The following is a 19,145-nucleotide window of genomic DNA, read 5'->3' on the forward strand; positions in this document are numbered from 1 at the left end:
GTTCTTAAGATATTGCATTAAAAAAATGGGACATACGTACGGACAAACCAAAAACATAATATCTTTAGCTATGGCTGTCGCCGGTGCAGAGGCATATAAAACATAATTTAGATGATCACAGGAGTGTGTGTGTGTGTGTGTGTGTGTGTGTGTGTGATCTTGTGAAAATAAGTCTCCCGCAATTATGTCATCATGATCCAAACTTGGTATAATGTTTACACCAAAGGAAATAAAGGGCAGTTGTTTTTAACTTATTTATTTTCTTGAGGGAATGTTGAGTCCTTCATTAAATATTTACTTACATTATTTACAGTCAGATATTTTACATGGCCACATGCACATTGTTATATTTAAAAAAAACTGTACACACATTTACACTCATTTAAGAGGGAGTAGTCTGTGCAATAAAAGGCACAAATGACCTTTGACCCTGCATTCATGTCCCATGAGTACATATTTCACAGACACTGTCACATATAGTATTACCATTTGCTCAAGATGATAACACATGCTTTGAGAAAAATTACTTGAGCAGCTGCCTGTGTTGGTGTGTGATAGCAATTCGCTGCCGAGCAGCAAAGCCGTAAAGTGCCCTCTTGATTGTGTCTAAATGCAATCCCATCCCCTTAGCAGCCTGAGGCAAAGTTGAAAGTCTTTTCAGCCTTACTGATAAAGTAAGCTGAGACGTCGTCTGACCAAGAACAGAATTTCACAATCTGTAGGACAATCTACAATCTTCAGAATTGTCTGTTACAGATTCTGGATATTAAGTGAATGATTATCAATGTCCTACATACACATTCTGTTTCTTTAAGGCAGTAGGGCCTGTTGGCTGAGGCACAAGGCTGAAGCTGAGCTGACTACTTGGGTTTTATGTCCTGGCTGTCATAAGATGGTTGGGCCGGGCTGGAAATGCTACAGGTGGTAATCACACAATCAGTTTGACTGGTAGCTCTCCTACTTTATCTGTCCTGTGGTCCTATATCTAATACCAGATACTATGCATTTACTTTTTTGTCCGCCTTTAAAAATTGGTGCAGTCTTTGTTTTGCATTTAGCAACTGACCATTCATTAAACCCACACACAGCGGACTTGTCAAGCTTTGAATTTCTGCAATTTGCGAGGAGCCACTGGGAGACTACAGCTGAAAATGCACATATAAAATAATAGAGGCGAGCACCATACTTATTGATCCCAGGCCATCCAAACTCCCCAATGGATCAGCAAACTTTCTGTTGCTGCCGTTACAAAGGTTAGATCCAGTACTGCTGCTGGCTGCCAGCCTGCTGAGAAAATTGGAATTGGAATTCCATCTACGTGGGCGGCTACCCAGGCAGAGCCTTTGTGAGCCCCACTCAGCCCCAGCACAGTTTAACCCCTAACTATATCCAAGTTTAAAGAAATGGTAGTAGCTCTTTGTTCTAGAAATTAACACTTTCAGCATATCCACCTAAATGTAAAGAATTACTTTTGCCAGACTCATTGGTTAATGTTTATCCTAAAATCCTTTTTCGACTTTGAGGTGGTAAATCTGCCACTGTTATAGTGAACTACATAAATTCTGTGCAAGAACGCAAAGCTTGACAGCCATAGCAACAGTTGTGGGAAGCAGCTAACAAATAGTCAGTTTTTTCTGTGTCACAAGGTAAGATATGCGGGTCCATTATTATTTGTCACAATACTTATTAATACTACCTATAGGGGGAACCCAAGTCAGAAAGTTTTAATTACTCACACAGTGGCTTTAAAGAGTAAGCAAGGCATCAGCTGTTCAAGTGATTTTTAGCTTTGGTCAAACAGCTTTCCAATTGAAACTTGATGTTAAAAGGGACTTCGGTACCCTAAAATAGAACATTCCTACCATCTGGCGTACCAGTTTGGAATCAGAGAGTTATTGATCAAACAATACCACATGCTCAAACAATGGCACATTTAGTGTCAAAGGACATTTCATCGAGTAAGATTTCTCTGCAGTTGATTATTGCAGTAGAATTAAATTAAGGTCAGATCTTGTCATTCTGTGTCCGATTATATCTTTCACAGAGTAATATGACCTGTTTGTGGTCAGTATTATTATGAAAAATGTCCAAATATCAGCAGACAGCCAGGGAAATAAGGATGGAGATGGACTCTCCTGAGTGTCTACAGAAATGTGCATGCCGCTCTTTTGAAGAGAAAATTATTCCTCTCATTTGTTAGAAAAAAGGGTACTTTACAGGTAGGGACATACTAGGGACTCTCTATGTCTTGACTGCTCTTACATACTGTATCAGCACAAACATTAATATCACTGATTTCTAAACCTACTGTAGAGCTGAAAAGATGTTTGGAACAATTTTCAGTGCTTTAAAGCTGGAGTGCGGGACTTTTACATAGAAATGAATGTCCTTTACATTCAAGCCCCTGCCAAACAAGTTCACACAATGCTGATTACACCTATTGCTGCCAGGGGAAGCGCTCTGAATTTCGCAGTATGCCAGAGTTCTGGGGCCAGATGCATAAAAATCGATATGCAAACAGACGTTTAATGGCTAACTGTTGGCGTGGAAAAGAGGATCATGCAAGTGCCCCCAGTGCCACAGAGTCAGACGTATACAAAGCATTATGAATCTGACTAAACACAAGTACACACAATTTTAGTCTACTTTAGTCTCTAATCTACAAAGAGTTGTATGCATTTGTCACCAGGTGTCTAGTGTCTGTGCTGACTTACCCACACTGGCGCAATGAAGTGATGCATTTTACGTCAACCAGCCTGAGATAGAGGGGAAGGCAAGGGGGGAAGACCACAGCGATGGAGCAACAGCTAGGAGTATGACAGAAGATATGACGTAAAATCCTAAGAGAAATCCAAGAACACTGGATGCTCCAGATAAAAAAGAAAATGAGCATTCAAGCCAAAAAAGACTTAGAGAGTGCTCCTGGGGTTGAGTGGGATGCTGCAAGTTCACCTGCAAGCATACGTCATACACTTGTGTCGAGAGTGACCGTGTCAAAAGTTTCGCACTCCAGCCTTAGCCTTGGACTCATAAACTCTGTCTTTGTAAACTAAGTCTAAAACTAGGCTTAATACCTATTTGGAAAACAGTTCACAGAGTATTCACAGCAGTGTTCATTCTCCAAAGTGCATGTAAATCTTAACTTGCAGAGAATACTCCGAGGCCAGCTGATGAGGAAGACGTCAGTTAACCTAGACTCACACACCTCTACAATATTAACACACCTATTTACACATTATCAAGTAATGAAGTGGTGCTAACATTGGCAGAATACAAGCCTCAGAATTTGGGGTAACTTTGGGTGGGGCTGATTCAAGACCAGAAAACAATTTAGGGCTTCTGCTTGGCTATAATAAATCTTCCAAGCAAGCATTTTTGTGATGTACACAGAATTCTTTGCTACATATTTTACTTGACTGTCAATGATTAAATCAACAGGCCAAATTCTTCAAAGATTTTTTCAGGAAACCCACTTAAGTGTTACACATTCAGACAGACAATAGCAAGGGGAATTGGCAACAAAGTTGCTATGTTTTGAGGTGGCCAATCAACCAATAAGCACCACTCACACCATGCATCCTCTTCAGCAAATGTACAAGCACAGGGCACCTAAGAGAGGGCCTAAAGCTACAGTACTAAAAGATCTTCTCTAGCAATAAGAAGGAGACTGGAGAAGAGAAGAAAAGCTGAAATAAAGGCTGTCTTAGCTTTGTTATCACATGAAACACACCACAGACCTGGTGAGCAGGGTCAGTTTGGCTAATGAGCACAGATAAATACATAATGTACAGTGAAGGGCCCAGTGGAGTCTGACTACAGGTCAAAGTAGAACCCATTACGTTATAGAGGTTAATTTCTCTATTGACCACATTTTGTACCGCTCACTCATGTTTAACTGCTATACAATTTCCATATTTTATACATATTTTAAACAAGTAGTTATAGTCAAAAATCAGTGCACATCTTCTCAGAGTTGCAAGACTTTCAGCTTTGGCCAGATTGGGAAGATGTCATTTAAGATGTGTACATTTTGTACAGAAAAGCACAGTACATAGATCATAAGTAAAGGGAATCAAAAGCAAAACATGAAATTGTCTTTACAAAAAGGAATGAATCAGGATAGTACCTTTTTTCTCAAAGTTGAAAAAAAAAATCTCTCAAACAAGGCATTTGGTCGATTAAAAGAGCTACCTAAATTCACGGGTCAAGTAACGACTTAAGTATGACTGTAATTATCCTTCAATCCATACCTGAGTTTCTAAGCATGGCAAATTATTACAACAAAAAAAACACCTCAACAAATCAACCCACATCCACGCATTTTCAATCACCCCCCTCCCCAATATAAAACCAAAACCCATATCATTGCTTTTGGAGAATGTCAGCAGCTTTAAACCCATTTTGGCTACATCAACAATCAGCACTGTAAACTCTCTCTTAGAGGAAGGTTTGCAGAAAGTTCATTTAAAGTATTAGCTGACTACAGCACCTGTGACTGCTGTTTTGTGATGAAAGCTTTGTTTAATTTCACTACACTACATGACCTTTTTTTTACAGAAGGACTGAGATTTAGGTTCTAAACAAAACTGAACTGTTCTTTGATATTTTGATACTACAGACAAGAACTGGTGAATGTTTTCATCAAGCTCTAATGGTGTGTCCATACCGAGTGTGAAGCGAGCATTTTGCACCGCAAGATTACATCTTAAAGAGGAACCACGCCCATTTTCAAACTTCATCTCTGCTATTCCTATAGCCTAAGACAGTCTAAAATATTACTAAAGATGAACATCTCTCTCTTTCAAACCCAAAAATTAGAGTACTTAAATTTGTGATGTCATAACATCTGGAGCTGGGCCACAGACCATGAGAAGGGAAAGGTGTTACAAATGACACTGAGAGCACCCAGGGGGATTTTCTGAGTGTATGGGTACATTTTCTGTTTCAGAACTGACAACACTGCAATAAAATAAAGCTTAAATTGGGATTGAAAAAAAGAACAAACATTTTGTGAGCACACAAAATCAGGTTACCATTCATCGTCTAAGGAGCAGCTCCAGACTTTCTACTTGAGGACATCACAAGTTTGAGACTTACTTCTCTGGTTTCTGGCTTTGACCGAGGGTAGGTCACGTTTAACTGGAGTTGTACGTTGTAAAATTCCATTTGATAAATATATGATTGGTTGATGATTGATCATGGTGGTGTTTCCCTTTAAGACGCAAATTTGTTGCAGACAAGCCAAGCAGGTGAAATCTGTGCTATTCACGTATTCATGAGTTGAAATTTTTCAGACTTAGTGAGAAATTTGCATGCTACTGCGCCACGAAAGCCCATCAGCATTGCAATCTAACTGAGATTGTCTTGACATTACAGAGAATCAAATATGGAGGACAAACAACGTCGCTGTTAGTAATCCAACCTGGAGCTCTACCACTCAGCGACATAACAAAAAAGGAGAGGGCTCGGAGATCCATGAAGCGATGGGACTACCCAATGGTAAGTTGTAAAAAGATGTATTTGTGACTTGTCTAAGCGCTTTTATTCTCTTTCTTATCAGCAAAATGCTAAGTAATTTAAGTTGATCTTTTATAGTGGAAAGTAAAAAACAAGAGGAGTAAAATGGTAATGTGCTGCAGTGATGGTATGGGGCAAATATTCACCAACTGCAAATTACTCCAAAACACATTCCAGCATCGAATTTCTGTGAGAAACGCAATGTGAAAATTTCGCTTCTTTTTTTGGTATGAACACACCTTAAGATGTCTGCAGGAAAAAAAGCTTTTAAATGCTTCATTTCATTTTGAACTGATACAAACGAAGTTCATAAACTGAAAGTGATTTGAATGCGTGTTCTCATCTGTTTTCAGAACAAAAAGACACTTGAACTGACTTTTAAGACTCGGGTTATTACTGTTGCCTGTAGGAGTGTGACTATATGCACATAATGTGTGTGTCAGTGCAGTGCTAAATTTGTTTCATTAAAGAGACACTAAATCAAAACAGTGAGAGATGCCAAGACCTATCAGGCAAGATGGATAACCGAAACATCCACTGAAATCTTGTGTTTGTGTGTGTCCAAAGTATGTGCATATATGTGTGTGTGTGTGTGTGTGTGTGTGTGTGTGTGTGTGTGTGTTGCCCACACACATAATCCACTACATAAACAGATTTGTACATCAGTGCACGGGTACAGGAAGTTTCTCCCGCTCTTTACATGTAGCAGCAAATAGTGGGTGGAAGAAAAAAATTGGGATTTTAATAAGAAATCCCTCTCAGTTATGACCTACTTTCACCCAAGTAATCTTGCCTGAAAAGCAGCTGGTGGAGCTGCGAGACCTCTAATTAAATTGGCTTCCCAGAGAAGTTCAGTAGCTGGGAAAGAGGTGGACTCTTCAGTGAGGCTAGTCAGTCTGATACAGTCGCTTATCTTAAAGATCAGAGAGAGGCTGAAAGCAGGCAAGAGGGGGGCTGGTAGGGCTCATATTACCATTTGCGTGGAGGATAAATGGCAGGTATGGGCCGCATTATTGTAGGATGGCTGAGATAATGATCTGGCACTTTGGCCTCAGCGGAGTACCCGACTCACGAATGTCTCAGGAGTGTGTGCTGTAGGTATGTTTGTGTCATGTGCATCTGCAGGGGCGTTTTCTTTTTGCCGTAGTTAGCACTTTACAGAGCAGATATTAAAATCCGGTCAGATCCTCTGGGAGCCAGTGCTACCTTAGCTGTGCTGCTGGACGTGTGCTTTCCTGTTTGCAGGGTCAGCAGCTAGACAGTCTTATAGCCAGAGGGCCACAGAGGACACACACAGAGATGAAGAGCCAGGCATTAAATAAAGACATCAAAATGTCAAGCACCAGGTGTTTGTCCACAGAGACCCGTAAAAATGTTTCCTCCCACCTCACGCCAAAGTCCAAAACAACTGAGGTAGGGAGAATAATAAATTAGTAAAAGTCATTAAAAAAAATTAACACGACTTGTGGAATGCAATAAAGTTTCATTGATATACTGAGAGTGATTTGAACTAAAAGTGATTGGAGGGCGTTTCCGGAGAAAAAAAAAGAAAATCAAGTGGTGTTTTATGTAACTTTCCAGTGATCCAAGATCAGCAATTGTCCACCACAACTCAATGCATGACCCTCAAATGTCTTCAGAATCAGAACACTGATGTCCTCAATAGAGGGACAGGCGAAAATAGATGTCCTTATTTTTAGTTAATGTCCCTCTGGGATTTAAATTCAGCATGTGTCATGACTTTCAGTCAAAAGACACAAATCCATTTCTTGCTGTTCAACAAGGATTCTGAAACCTTGGTGAAACAGGACACTTTGTCTTCTCCTTTTAATACAAGCCTGTGGTAGTTTCCATGTCTGGAGAGAGAAATTGTTCAAGCTTAGTGATTCCACGGCTGGGGAGATTTATCTCGTCCGAGTCGCATCACATCTGAATGGCACTTTCAAACTGGCAGTAAAAAAAAAAAAGAAAAAAGAAAAAGAAAAAGTGAAAGGCCTTTGAATACATACTCCGCCTCGGCTTCGTCCTTTTGCACCTCGACAAAGAAAAAAAACACCATGATTGCTTGAAAAATGGCATTCTCTGTCTCATTGCTAGAAGTGAGCAGGTCACAGATCAGTGGCTGAAGTTAAAGATGGCTGACGAAAGAACCGCTTAGTTTGTCACCTCTTCCTCCACACCTTTGACGACCAGATCTTCACAGTCTTGTCGCTACAGACAGGCAGAGAGAGAGACAAAGAGAGGGGTGGGATGATGAGCAAAGGGAAAGCCAGGAGAGCCCGGCAAACATCAATCAGGCAGTCTACACTTTCAAAACAACCCAAACAGATTCAACACAAAGAGACTGACTTAAAAGTGCCCTTCACACACACATGCCCACATACACACACTTCATTGAAGACCCCTCTCATGATATCAGTAAAAAAAAAAACACCTCTCCAACCTCTCAGGGAAGTGATGTAATGATTCATAAACTCTGCAACAAGTAAATCTAATCAACCTGCCCACAACTTTATTCCCAACTGACTGGGCAATTTAATTTTCACTTTCCAGCACATTCCCACAGTGCTGATCATAACACCATGTACCTCTATTAGACAATACCCAGGACAGCATCACGTTTTTCATTAACATTGGTGAAAGAAGTTGGCTGTGCTCTTAAGTTGGTGTTAGCAAAAGTGAAATGTCAATTGAGTGCATGCTGTCTGAAAGGACAATGCTGAAGGTGTTAAATAGTTCCACTTTTCAAGAAAAGCACTTCTTTCCCAGAGTTAGATGAGAAAAGTGACACCACTCATGTGACAAACAATATGAAGCAGCATGAGATCAGAGCAAGCTAGCCTGGCTCTGACCAAAGGTGACAAAATCAACCTAATGGTACCTCTAAACCTCACAAATTATGAAATTACATCTCAATTGCACCTTTTGTCCATACATTTTGTGTTCTTTATATTGTTTTTTCATTTTATATTTCTAAATTGCCTCTCTCTATATTTTTTTTTTATCTCTTATACTATTTAAATTCAATATTTTTCATTCTTCCTTTATGTTAATGTTTTGCACCAAAACACCAAGTCAAATTCCTTGTATATTTAAATGTACTGGCAATAAAACCGGTCTCTGATTTTGATTCTGACTCTGAATTGGTTTATCCCAATGAAAACTGAAGTGTGCAAACGCCAAGCTGTAATAGTTAGGAGCGTTACATGCCGGACAATACCCTGCCAGGCTAGCTATTTCCTCTGAGAGGTTCCAGACAAAATTACAATTGCGATTTGGACTGGTGATGTTAGGGTAGCTACAGAAAGCCATTAGTTAGCTTAGCATAAAGCCCAAAAACAGTTTATTTTCAATTTCCTAAGGACATCATCAATGGCCGTAGATCAAAATGGCTTTAGATACACACTAAATGCTTTCTTAAGAGCGACTTATGCAGTTTTAAGACTTATTACTTATTATTTAAGACTTATCCTTATTTGGGGTGTGTTCTTAGGTAAGAACAGAATTCACACACATTTTAACATGTTTGTGAAATGTAATTGATTATTTTGGTTTCTTTAATTCCACAGCTATATGATATTACAGGATTTAAATTAAGGAGGTTTGGGTATATGGGACAAAAAGTGACAAAGCAGCTTTCATGTTAAGTTATTAATAACTTACAGAAACACTGGGTTAAATAGTCCACCTTCCACCATCTATACCCCCTCTTCCTATTCTTAAGAACAAATTCAAGGAAAAACTTAGGAACTTATTGGTGAATGTAGTCAATTAAGTCTGTGAACCAGTGTTGTCATTTTGGCCATCAGAGAAAATTCTACATCAGCTGCAGTCATCTTGGTTGTTTTTAAAATGCCTCAATGGCGCGCCTCTCTCATAGGCTAGGTTTACGTTCACCGTAGAGATTGCACAAGCCAAAAATAGAGTCAGAGAGTTTGCGTGAAACACAAAAGCTTTACAAGTGGTCAGTTGTTGTCTCAAGCATTATATTACAGGTTGTTATTGGCCTGATGCAGACTCAGGTTGGCCTGGAATCTGTCTGAACAGGAGGGGGACTAGAATCATGAGCCTGAAACATGAGCTTGCAATGTGAATAAAAGAGAATAAAAGAGAAAAGAAAACGGAGCAAGGGAGGAAGGTGGAAATTAGTTAAAAGAGTACCAGAGGAAGGGAGGGTTGGTTGAGTGGAGAAGAGGCAATCATGGGAGGCTGGTGGCTCGGCCCTTTATGGCCAGGACCCGTCGAGGAAGACATGGGGTCAAACCTGGCACATAGCTCCACAACTTCACCCTGCAGTCACTGGGGTCGACGAAGAGGAAGAGGGAAGGGAAGAACAGGAGGAGAGGTTTGGGAAGGCAGAGTTTAAGAGACCAATAAAGGGGAAATATTTGTCACAGAAAAGATGATGGAGGAGATGATAAAGATTAAAGAAGTGATGAAACAAGAGAGTGAGAAGAGGAGGTTAGTCAACTTCCTTGAAAGCCCACCAGCTAAATGTGAAGTGAAAAAAAAATACAAAACAAAACAAAAAAAAAAACCACACTGCAGAATGTCCTGCTCAGGTACATAAAAAGTGTAAACAACCATTATCCCTGTCTGATGCAGCTATGAGCTCAGCAAAAAAAAGATTTGGAGAGAAACAGGATGCAGTATGACCCTCTCTGAGTTTGACACACACTTGCACATTAGTGCTCGAGATGAAACAAGAATCATGAATCATAATCCATTATTTCACAGCCATTTTCCCTCTCTCTGCACCTCTCCAAACACAAAAATATTAACCTTGTGTTCTGCTCTCAACTCTCAAATCTCCAACCACCCTTCAGATGAGACTTGTATTAGCCTATATTTTTGCTGTTCTCAAAAAAATCAACAAAAAGTTAAAACCAACAACACATTAGTTCATTGCTTAATACTTTCTGACTTCCTTACCTTGTCTATGGCTCTGAGCTCCAAGCCCATCTGCTGATGATACAAATCTTAAAAACTGGGCTAAGTAATTTCCTTAAACAGCAGCAGCACTGTAGTTTTAAAGAGTAGTAAAGACTGCATCTGTGGGGGACTATTTTCAGGCATGGATTAACAAGCACACTCAGTGCTCTTGTGAGTATTTGTGATTAATTGCAAAACCCCCCAGAGAGTACGCCATGCTTTGATGCCAATTCGTAGTGGCCAAACAATGGAATTACAACTTCCAAGTCTATCATGTGATGCCCAAAAAAAAACGTTTTTGAAATGAAATGACTCGTTTGACTATCTGGATTTGATACATTTGGACAGATAACATTTGAAAAATCATGAAGAGCCACCCAAATTATTTTATCCCCATTCATGTTAGCAGAGCACTATACTGGAAGGAGCTGGGCCCAGTGATGTGAAAGCAGCACAGAAAATATGAGTAATTTTATACGCAGAAGTTGATCATTTTTGCCTTCATGCACCACTGAGCAACTTTCATTGGACTGAACACCACCCTAGCCTCCAGCACTGTATGCAGTCCCCTTTACACATTCAGGAGCAGCAGACGGTTAACCCAGGATTTATAAATTATGTTTTTAATAGTTTTTGGAAAATAATAAAACAACACGAATGAGATATTATACAGACTGACCAGTTGGCAGGATCAGTTCATTGTCACTTTTGTCTTCTCTTTTGATTCTTGTGTATAACAAAAGCTGACTGATTTAGTGTACGCACATTAAAATAACAGTAAATTGCTGTCAATAAATAATATATGAATGGCATTTATAAAGATATGAAGGTTTTTCTTTCACTCTCAACAAAGGTTATAATCCTTTAAAGAAATTTGAGGAAATAAAGTTTTTTTGCCTCTTAATCCCCTCCGATAAATAACTATTATAAAATAAATAACGCTTGATGGATGCCTCTTTCTTACAGTACTGCAATAGGAAACATTTTTAGATAAGTGGTGTTACAGTCGAGAACTTATTTTGAAATGCTTTTACCTGGAGGCAGTGAAGATCTGCCTTGAGTTGGTACATATGGCATTGATGGGGCTGTCATGACCTCTGACCTCTCCAATGGGGGTGAAATTGTCTACGTTCCACACCTTAAGCATGCCGCCCCGACAGGCACTCAGCAACATGGGGCGGCCTGGGACGTATGCCAGAGCGCACACCCAGTCCTTATGGGCGTTGGGAATTTGCTGTGGAGTTAAAGCAGAGAGATATAAAGTCAGAGATAGATAAAAGATATTACATCTCATATTTTTGCAAACAAAATTACAGGAATGTGAGTCATCTGGGTTATTGCGGTCTAAAAACAGTGTTTCACTCTTAATGGGTGTAAATCACTGCCAGTAGAGCAATTTATTTCCTCAATGGAATATGTTCATGGTAGCTGGGCAACATAGTTAGTAATGCTGTTTTTAGACACAATACCTTAGTTATTCTTAGCTTATCTGTCTGTGTGTTCATTATTTTAAAATGGCTTCAAAATATGATTCATGAACTGATTTATCTGTCTTATTTTTACTAAGACAATCATGCTGACACAAGCAGCTGTTAGGAACTGGAGAGAAATGGCAAAGAAAGGGAAAACATGTATTTGTGGCAACCACTGTGGAGAATCATAAAAGTTGGTCAGAAGTGTTCTTAGCTGTCTTTATTTCAAATTCCAGAGCAAGAACTTGACAAAGGGTGAAGGTTAATTTTGGGGTAATTTCAGACCAGTAGGCAGACCTAGAATCTATATGACATTAAAGAGATTCAAACAGTACTATTTTCTGCTACTGTATGGGATTAATTGTTCCTGCAGCTCATCTCCACACTCCTGCTGCCAGGAACAAACTGCAACATGCCAAAAAAAAAAAACAAAAAGCATTTGACAAATAGCTTCTTAACTGACATCACACTTAAGTTCGTGTTACCGTTTATATCCATATCCATTTAGACTTGTATATAGCCATGACAACGGATAAAGCTTCAACTACAGATATTGCTGCAAAGAAGCTACAAATTCTAAAACACGGATACTTCACACACATATTCCCCCAGCAGCACAGAGGATCTACACAATTACCACACTTTCAAGTGTAATCCATTCAGTATCTGACCAAATGTCTCCCCTTCTGTTCCTGAGTCACAGTGAAGTTGACCTTTGACCTTTTTGGATATAAATTGTCACTTCATCATTTTATCCTATTATCATAATTCATGTATGAATTCTTGAGTTATGGCCAAAAACATGTTTTGTGAAGTCATAGTGACCTTTGACCACCAAATTCTAATTAGTTCATGCTTGAGTCCAAGTGGACGTTTGTGCCAAATCTAAAAAAAATCCCTCAAGGTACTCTTGTAATATTCATCCACAAGAATGGGACAAACGAGGCCACAGTAATCTTGACCTTTGACCTATGGCCACCAAAATCTAATCAGTTCATACTTGAGTCCAAATGGACCTTTGTGCCAAATTAGACAACATTCTCTCAAGATATTCTTGAAATATCACAAGAATGGGACTGATGTGAGTTCACACTGACCTCTGACCACCAAAATCTGATCAGGTCATCCTTGAGACCAAGTTGACATTTGTGACAAACTTTTAAAAAAATCACTAAAGGCATTCCTGAGATATCACATTCACAAGAATGGGATGGACAGAAAACCCAAAAGACATAATGCCTCTGCCATGGCGGTTGCCAGCAAATAGGCATTAAAGTGAAATACTGTGTCTACGATGCCGCATCACTGCAGAGGTGAGATGGTAAATACAATCAGTCTTAAAATGCAGAACAAACATACAATAAGCAATATGGATTTACACACGGTTCAAACAACTTTTATCATGCCAACACTTTGGGTTTTGCTGCTGTTGTTTTTTGTTTTTTTTAATTCTGTTTATCTCGACTAACAGGGCTGCAGATTAATTTAACTCTAAACAGAGGAACACATGCACAGGGAGATAACTTTTCCTACATTTATCTGTTTTTTTCATGTCCTGTTTTATTGCTTCTGTCATTAATTATTTTCATGTTGCATTTTGAGATTAGGTTTCAATCCAAGTAACACTGCAAATATAGTTCCATTATTGTTTCAGGTACCTCACATACTAATTTGTTTTTCTTTCTGTGTATGTTTTCCACACTGCAGTTTGCAGTAAGTCTGCTCTCTCTGATTTTTATAGGAAGGCAGTAAGTTATAAATTCTATATCTATTCCTCATTTGCAAGTCTATATCAGCCCTATTTGTTGTGATCTAAACCGAGAACCCACAAAATAAAAGCTGCTTTCTGAGCTAAATAAATAAATAAATAAATCATTATTATTTCACTGAAGGTTGACTTCACCTTGAAGCGAAGCTCCAAGTTGTTTTCTGTTCAGTGCTTCTTATGGTACAATAGTCTGAGCTGAAAATGATTGAATACTGTGAGTGAAATTATTCAAATAGCTATAATTTGCTATGCACTATATAATCTAGTGCAGAGATCACATTTCTTTGTATAAATAAAGGTGTATATATAAAAACAGCATGACTGAGTAGCTCTCGAGAATTTATGATTCACAGTACAAGATTAAAAAGAACTATTTGAGAGGACACATTGTCCTGCTGGTACTATCCATTTAGACATAAAAATGTCAAACTTTTGACAAAAATGGACACATTGGAAAAGAAACAATGTTTGGTGACTATATAAACAATGCTATTGATTTATGTGAAGATCATTAATTTATGTGCAAAGCTAGATGAAGTTATTACTATTTCTTAGCTCCATTTGTTACACAGATTTGGTCAAAAATTTAACCTTTTTTTTTTACCACTCGAGAATTGATAAAAATCAAAGATCAAGATCCCTCCAGAATACCACAGCAAAAGCTATCCATCCTCTGAATGCTCGGGGTCTCTAGTATGTAGCTGTAAAGTTTCATGATGCTGTGATTATCCTAGGTACAGGAAGGTAAGGTCTAAAAAAAAAGGATCCAACTACATCCTTACACATTAATAAAACAGGTCTCAATGAGTCCACTAGAGTCTCGGCTTTCTATTCATACCCAAGTTATACCATTCTGAGACTGCTTAGGGATCCAGTATGCAGAAGTATTCAAATACACCCTTTTTGGAACAGGTGAAAATAACATATTTATACTGCATTTAAAAACTGCAAAGTTTTTGACAAAAAGCATCACACTAACACTGAGTGCGCACATCTGTAAAGGGGAGGCTCGTGGTTACCGGAGAGAGACCATTTTCATTTAGATATCTTGAGGTGAGAGTTGTGAATATGCCAGATTTTCCTTTGCCAAAATCTGGCAATTAACTTTGGACTGATATTTAGCCCCCTTCCAGATAAGCTATCACAACATGGTTGTTACCAATGGATGCCTTGTCTAGTTTCACATGATACCACTATGTGTGCTAGTTTAAAACATGAGAGCGCTACAGGCCCTTAAAGACGGTAATGTTGATCGAGATCACCAGCTGTCCCAGGGGTCTCTTGGGATTAAACACAGTCATTTTATCATGGCGGCCATGATTAAAGCACCTTCTGCCATGTATTCTTTTTTATATTTTTGGAGCTGGAACATTCATTAGGAGATCGATTATCCACCCTCCAACTCAAAAAGAACTTGTGATGAGTTCTACCTGTGCTGCGTTCACGGACTTGCAAAAATGGGGACACAGAATGATTAAAAAAAGGAACACACACACGATATAACAAAAATAGAAATTTGACCCGACCCTTACCCCTGATGTCAGCTACCACTACAAACAGATTCTAATTCTTTGAGAAACGCTGCTTTGGTTTGAAATATAGTGCCATTTCAGTATACTCTTTTTGGAGCTTCCTCCATGACAACTTGACAACTCCAACTTGGGATCTATAGGCCAGAAAAGGTTGAGAAATTATAAATCCTTCCTAATCAAAAAAAAAAGTAAAAATTGAAGGAAACCTTTGGAGACGCAGTTTTCTCCACTGCCCCCAAATCCACAGGGAGTTGGAAGTGCAATAAAAGCTGTGAGAGGGGAACAGTCACTACAAAAAATAAAGACAAAGTTTCACATATATTACATCTACCTCGGGTTCTGTAACAACTTCACACCAGTGGGTAAAAATGTGTCACAGCTTTGCAACACTTCATGGAGAGCATCGCCACACTGCAGCAACAGTTGCATAAGAAACATGCGGGCAAACCAGTAAAACACACACAAAGTTGAAATTGTTTTCTGGAAGGTATATTATTTATCAAACAACTGGGATTCATTAAACTACAGTGTTGAGTAATTATAAACAAATTGCTTCACATATTCCCCCAAGAAACACACTATAGCGTATGCATTTTAACACAGGGGTCGCAGCAGAACAGCTCGCAGCAGCAATCCTGGAGGAGGCAGAGTCTACTGTAATATATTCTATTGTACCCCAAGCCACAATTTGATCCTATTACACAATTAGACAGAGACTACTGAGTTAGAGAGGCTGTAAAATGGATTGTGTTGGCTGCTTCACAAATGAGGTTAAGGTCATATGCCGCAGACCGCAGCACAGACCGAGCTGATTTAATTCAGCCTTTGAATGGAAATAATAATGTCTTATGTTCTTGTTTTCTCTGTGCGGATAAACAAAGGCTAAATAGAACAACAACAAAAAAGTGCTGCTTAATATGCATATTACTGTGCATGCAAATAAGTGCGCCACATCCACCCACAAGGTGCATTATTATGCATTATTAACATATGCAGCGGCAACTGAGGATACACCAGAGACACCTCAGGAGTCAACACATGCATACAAAGGCACACACACAATGACTTTCCTCTCAGGAACCTGTGGCTCTGTGTGATGTGTGTGGGCCCTAATGCTCTGGTGTTGACACAGTGCTTTCCTGCCACATTACACATGACGGCACTCTGTTGACTTTCTCTGAGGAGAGAGCACTCAGGGTAAAGGGAGACATGAAGAGACCTGTCCGCCAGCTGAGTGCTCAACGGGCAGCACAGTTTTTAACTGTCACAGCCAAGCCAGTGTCAGATAACGGGTAAAATACAGTCGCTAAAGGGACTGTATGGCCATATGCCATGACTATGATATTTTTCATCATCTATCAAATGTCTCCAGCAGAGCCGCAACTCATGGTTATTATGATTCTTAATTATTTCATACTTTAATTCATCATTTTAGCATGTATAAAAAAGATCAGAGACCCCAAGATGACATCTCCTTAAATTGCTTGTTTTTTCCTACCAATTGTTATTTTATAATGGAATAAACTAACAACAGCAGCAAATCTTCACATCTGAAAAGCTTTAAATGTTTGCCATCCCAAGAGCCACACCTCTTGGCTAAAAATGCCAATCGATCTTTCTGAAATAACTCAACAACTACTGGATGAACTGACCTGAAAAACATCCATGTACCCCTCAGAATAGATTGAAGTAACTCTGGTGAGACCCAGACTTTCCAGCTCTTGGGGCTGGACTGGAGATATTAAGCATTTGGTTATATATAGCATCACACTGTTGGAATGCAGAGTCTACTCCAGGCAACGACCAAGCGGCAGAACGTCAGGCACAAAGTAAAAGTAAAACATAACCGTTCACTGTGCTGTCGAAGAGTTTGCATTCACTTACAAAAAAATGCGACTCTCTTCTTCTAAGAGCAACATAGTAATTCTGTGGAAAGCACTGGATGTAATTTTCTGAACTTACCAGACTGTTCTAGCTGTTCTATTATTTCCCTTTACCCACTAAGTCATTATATCCACAATGCTGATAATTATAAAAAATCTGATTGTGTTAAAATTTAGTGAAAGCACTAATAGTCAAACCTTTGATATCACCACAGTATGAACAGAGATATTTGTTAAAAAATATGATATATAATTTTCTCCGTAACGCCTAGTCCTGTTTTGCCATATACTAAGCCGGTTTACGATAATGGAATGTGGAAGCAAACAACAGCACAGCTAATAGCAAGCCACCTTTACTGTATAGCAGCAGTTCACCAGTGGCTAAGTGCCTCTCTGCTCTGTCCCTAATGACAATAAATATAACACCTAATTAGATTTAAGTTTTGTATGTCGTGTTGTTTTCATAATGAAAGCCTGCTAGGGTTAACGTTGCTCTCTTTGTGATGTCAAATGTTAGCTTAGCAGGCTTAAATGTAGTTCTACATTCATGTCAGACATGTGCCTAGTCACAATTGTGAATTGTTCTTTTAACAAAAGATTACATGAAAAAGAAAAGCTAGTTGTTGTGACCTGTGATATGCATACTGCATACTACATGTCATGTTACATTTTGGCTTAATATGCACACAATGCTAGTAAATAGGCAGTCTGAATACAGCCTTGATCACAATGCTTGATAAATTACATAAACAATCAGTCACATCATCACATCAATGGATTATTAAAGTCATTACACCACACCAGAAGATGTCCTATAAATATAGCATCCTTACATATAGGGATCATTTTCCCACAATGAAAAGCTCTTTATACTATGTTGGCACTCTCTCTGCACTACATGTACCATGTGGAAAATGGCCTTGCTCACGAGATAAGGGTCAAGACATCATGAATTAATAGCCTCAGAAAGATAGATTCTATCTGCAGGCTCGCAGGACAGAACATCAGGAACGGCGCTGAAGCACAGCCAGGGTGTTAAACTTTGATGTCTGAACTCAACATCCACATGAATATAAAAACATTCAGCTTCCTGCTTAACTTGAACCTGCTGACCTCACTGACCTGCAGAGCAGGAACATACAACAAACGCAGCCTCATATTAAATAACCCTTGGCAAGTTTCAGAAAGAGACGTGTTTTCGGTTCTAGGGAAAAGCCCCATCTGCATCAGCAACAAACACACATCTGAACAAAAACACACACTCTTCATGCAGGCACACGCACACACCTGAGTGAGTTCCTGCTGCTCCAGATCCCATTTTTTGATGCCGTTGTCTCTGGACCCGCTGAACAGCACGTCTCCCTGTACGGCCAAACACTCAATGCCGTCGTAATGGGGCGGCTCGAAGTTATGAGCTGGTCCTACATTACCCAGAGTTCCTTCTGCCACGTCAAACACCTGAGAATAGAAAAGGGAGGAGGAGCCTGTAAAAAGATGTGTCTCAGTGTTTCCCACACATTCATGAATTTTAGGTGGCCTGCTACAAGTAAAATATCTGCCACTAAATACTGATTGTATAGTTTTGGACAGTTGTACTGTTCATCAGGAGTGATATTTTATATATATACATATATATACATACATACATACATGCATATATATATATATATATATATATATACATACATGCATACATATATATATATATATATATACACACACTCTGAGCACAGACGGAGCAGCATTATGTCAGGAACAGTGAAAGTGAAAGTGAACAGTTCATTGCTACCCCCCAGCCCCACCGTCATCAGCTACCACCTCATATTGATTCCAGCTCTGTTGGAAACACTGTGTCTGTGTCTGTGACACTCAAGTGTAGTCTGCGTGTGTGTGTGTGTGTGTGTGTTTGTGGTACCTTGACATAATGGTCTTTGGAGCCAGTGATTACTTGGTCTTTGCCCAGCAGAGACTGTCCCACTGTCAAACACATGACAGAGCCGATGTGGCCTGTCAGCTTCCCCATTCCTTGCATCCTACACAC

General features: G+C 39.3%; 1 protein-coding gene across 6 annotated transcripts in view; it reads right to left on the reverse strand.

Annotated features, from left to right (window-relative positions):
* Positions 1-240: 240 nt before the first annotated feature.
* Positions 241-19,145, reverse strand: part of kif21b (kinesin family member 21B) — an 85,384-nt gene continuing 66,479 nt past the window's right edge. For 5 of the 6 annotated variants that reach the window (XM_088085319.1, XM_088085324.1, XM_088085347.1 and 2 more), the window contains 5 exons: positions 19,020-19,137; positions 18,392-18,562; positions 11,484-11,683; positions 9,679-9,816; positions 241-7,728 (listed from right to left, as the gene is read on the reverse strand). In XM_088085319.1, coding sequence (XP_087941445.1) covers positions 9,717-9,816; positions 11,484-11,683; positions 18,392-18,562; positions 19,020-19,137 — 589 coding nt within the window. In that variant the 3' untranslated portion in view covers positions 241-7,728; positions 9,679-9,716. The remainder of the gene's footprint in view (positions 7,729-9,678; positions 9,817-11,483; positions 11,684-18,391; positions 18,563-19,019; positions 19,138-19,145) is intronic. The other variant, XM_088085337.1, reaches the window with a different exon arrangement.

The sequence above is a fragment of the Plectropomus leopardus genome, chromosome 2 (assembly GCF_026936395.1).
Source record: "Plectropomus leopardus strain MGB_pleo_1.0 chromosome 2, ASM2693639v1, whole genome shotgun sequence".
Lineage (NCBI taxonomy): Eukaryota > Metazoa > Chordata > Actinopteri > Perciformes > Serranidae > Plectropomus > Plectropomus leopardus.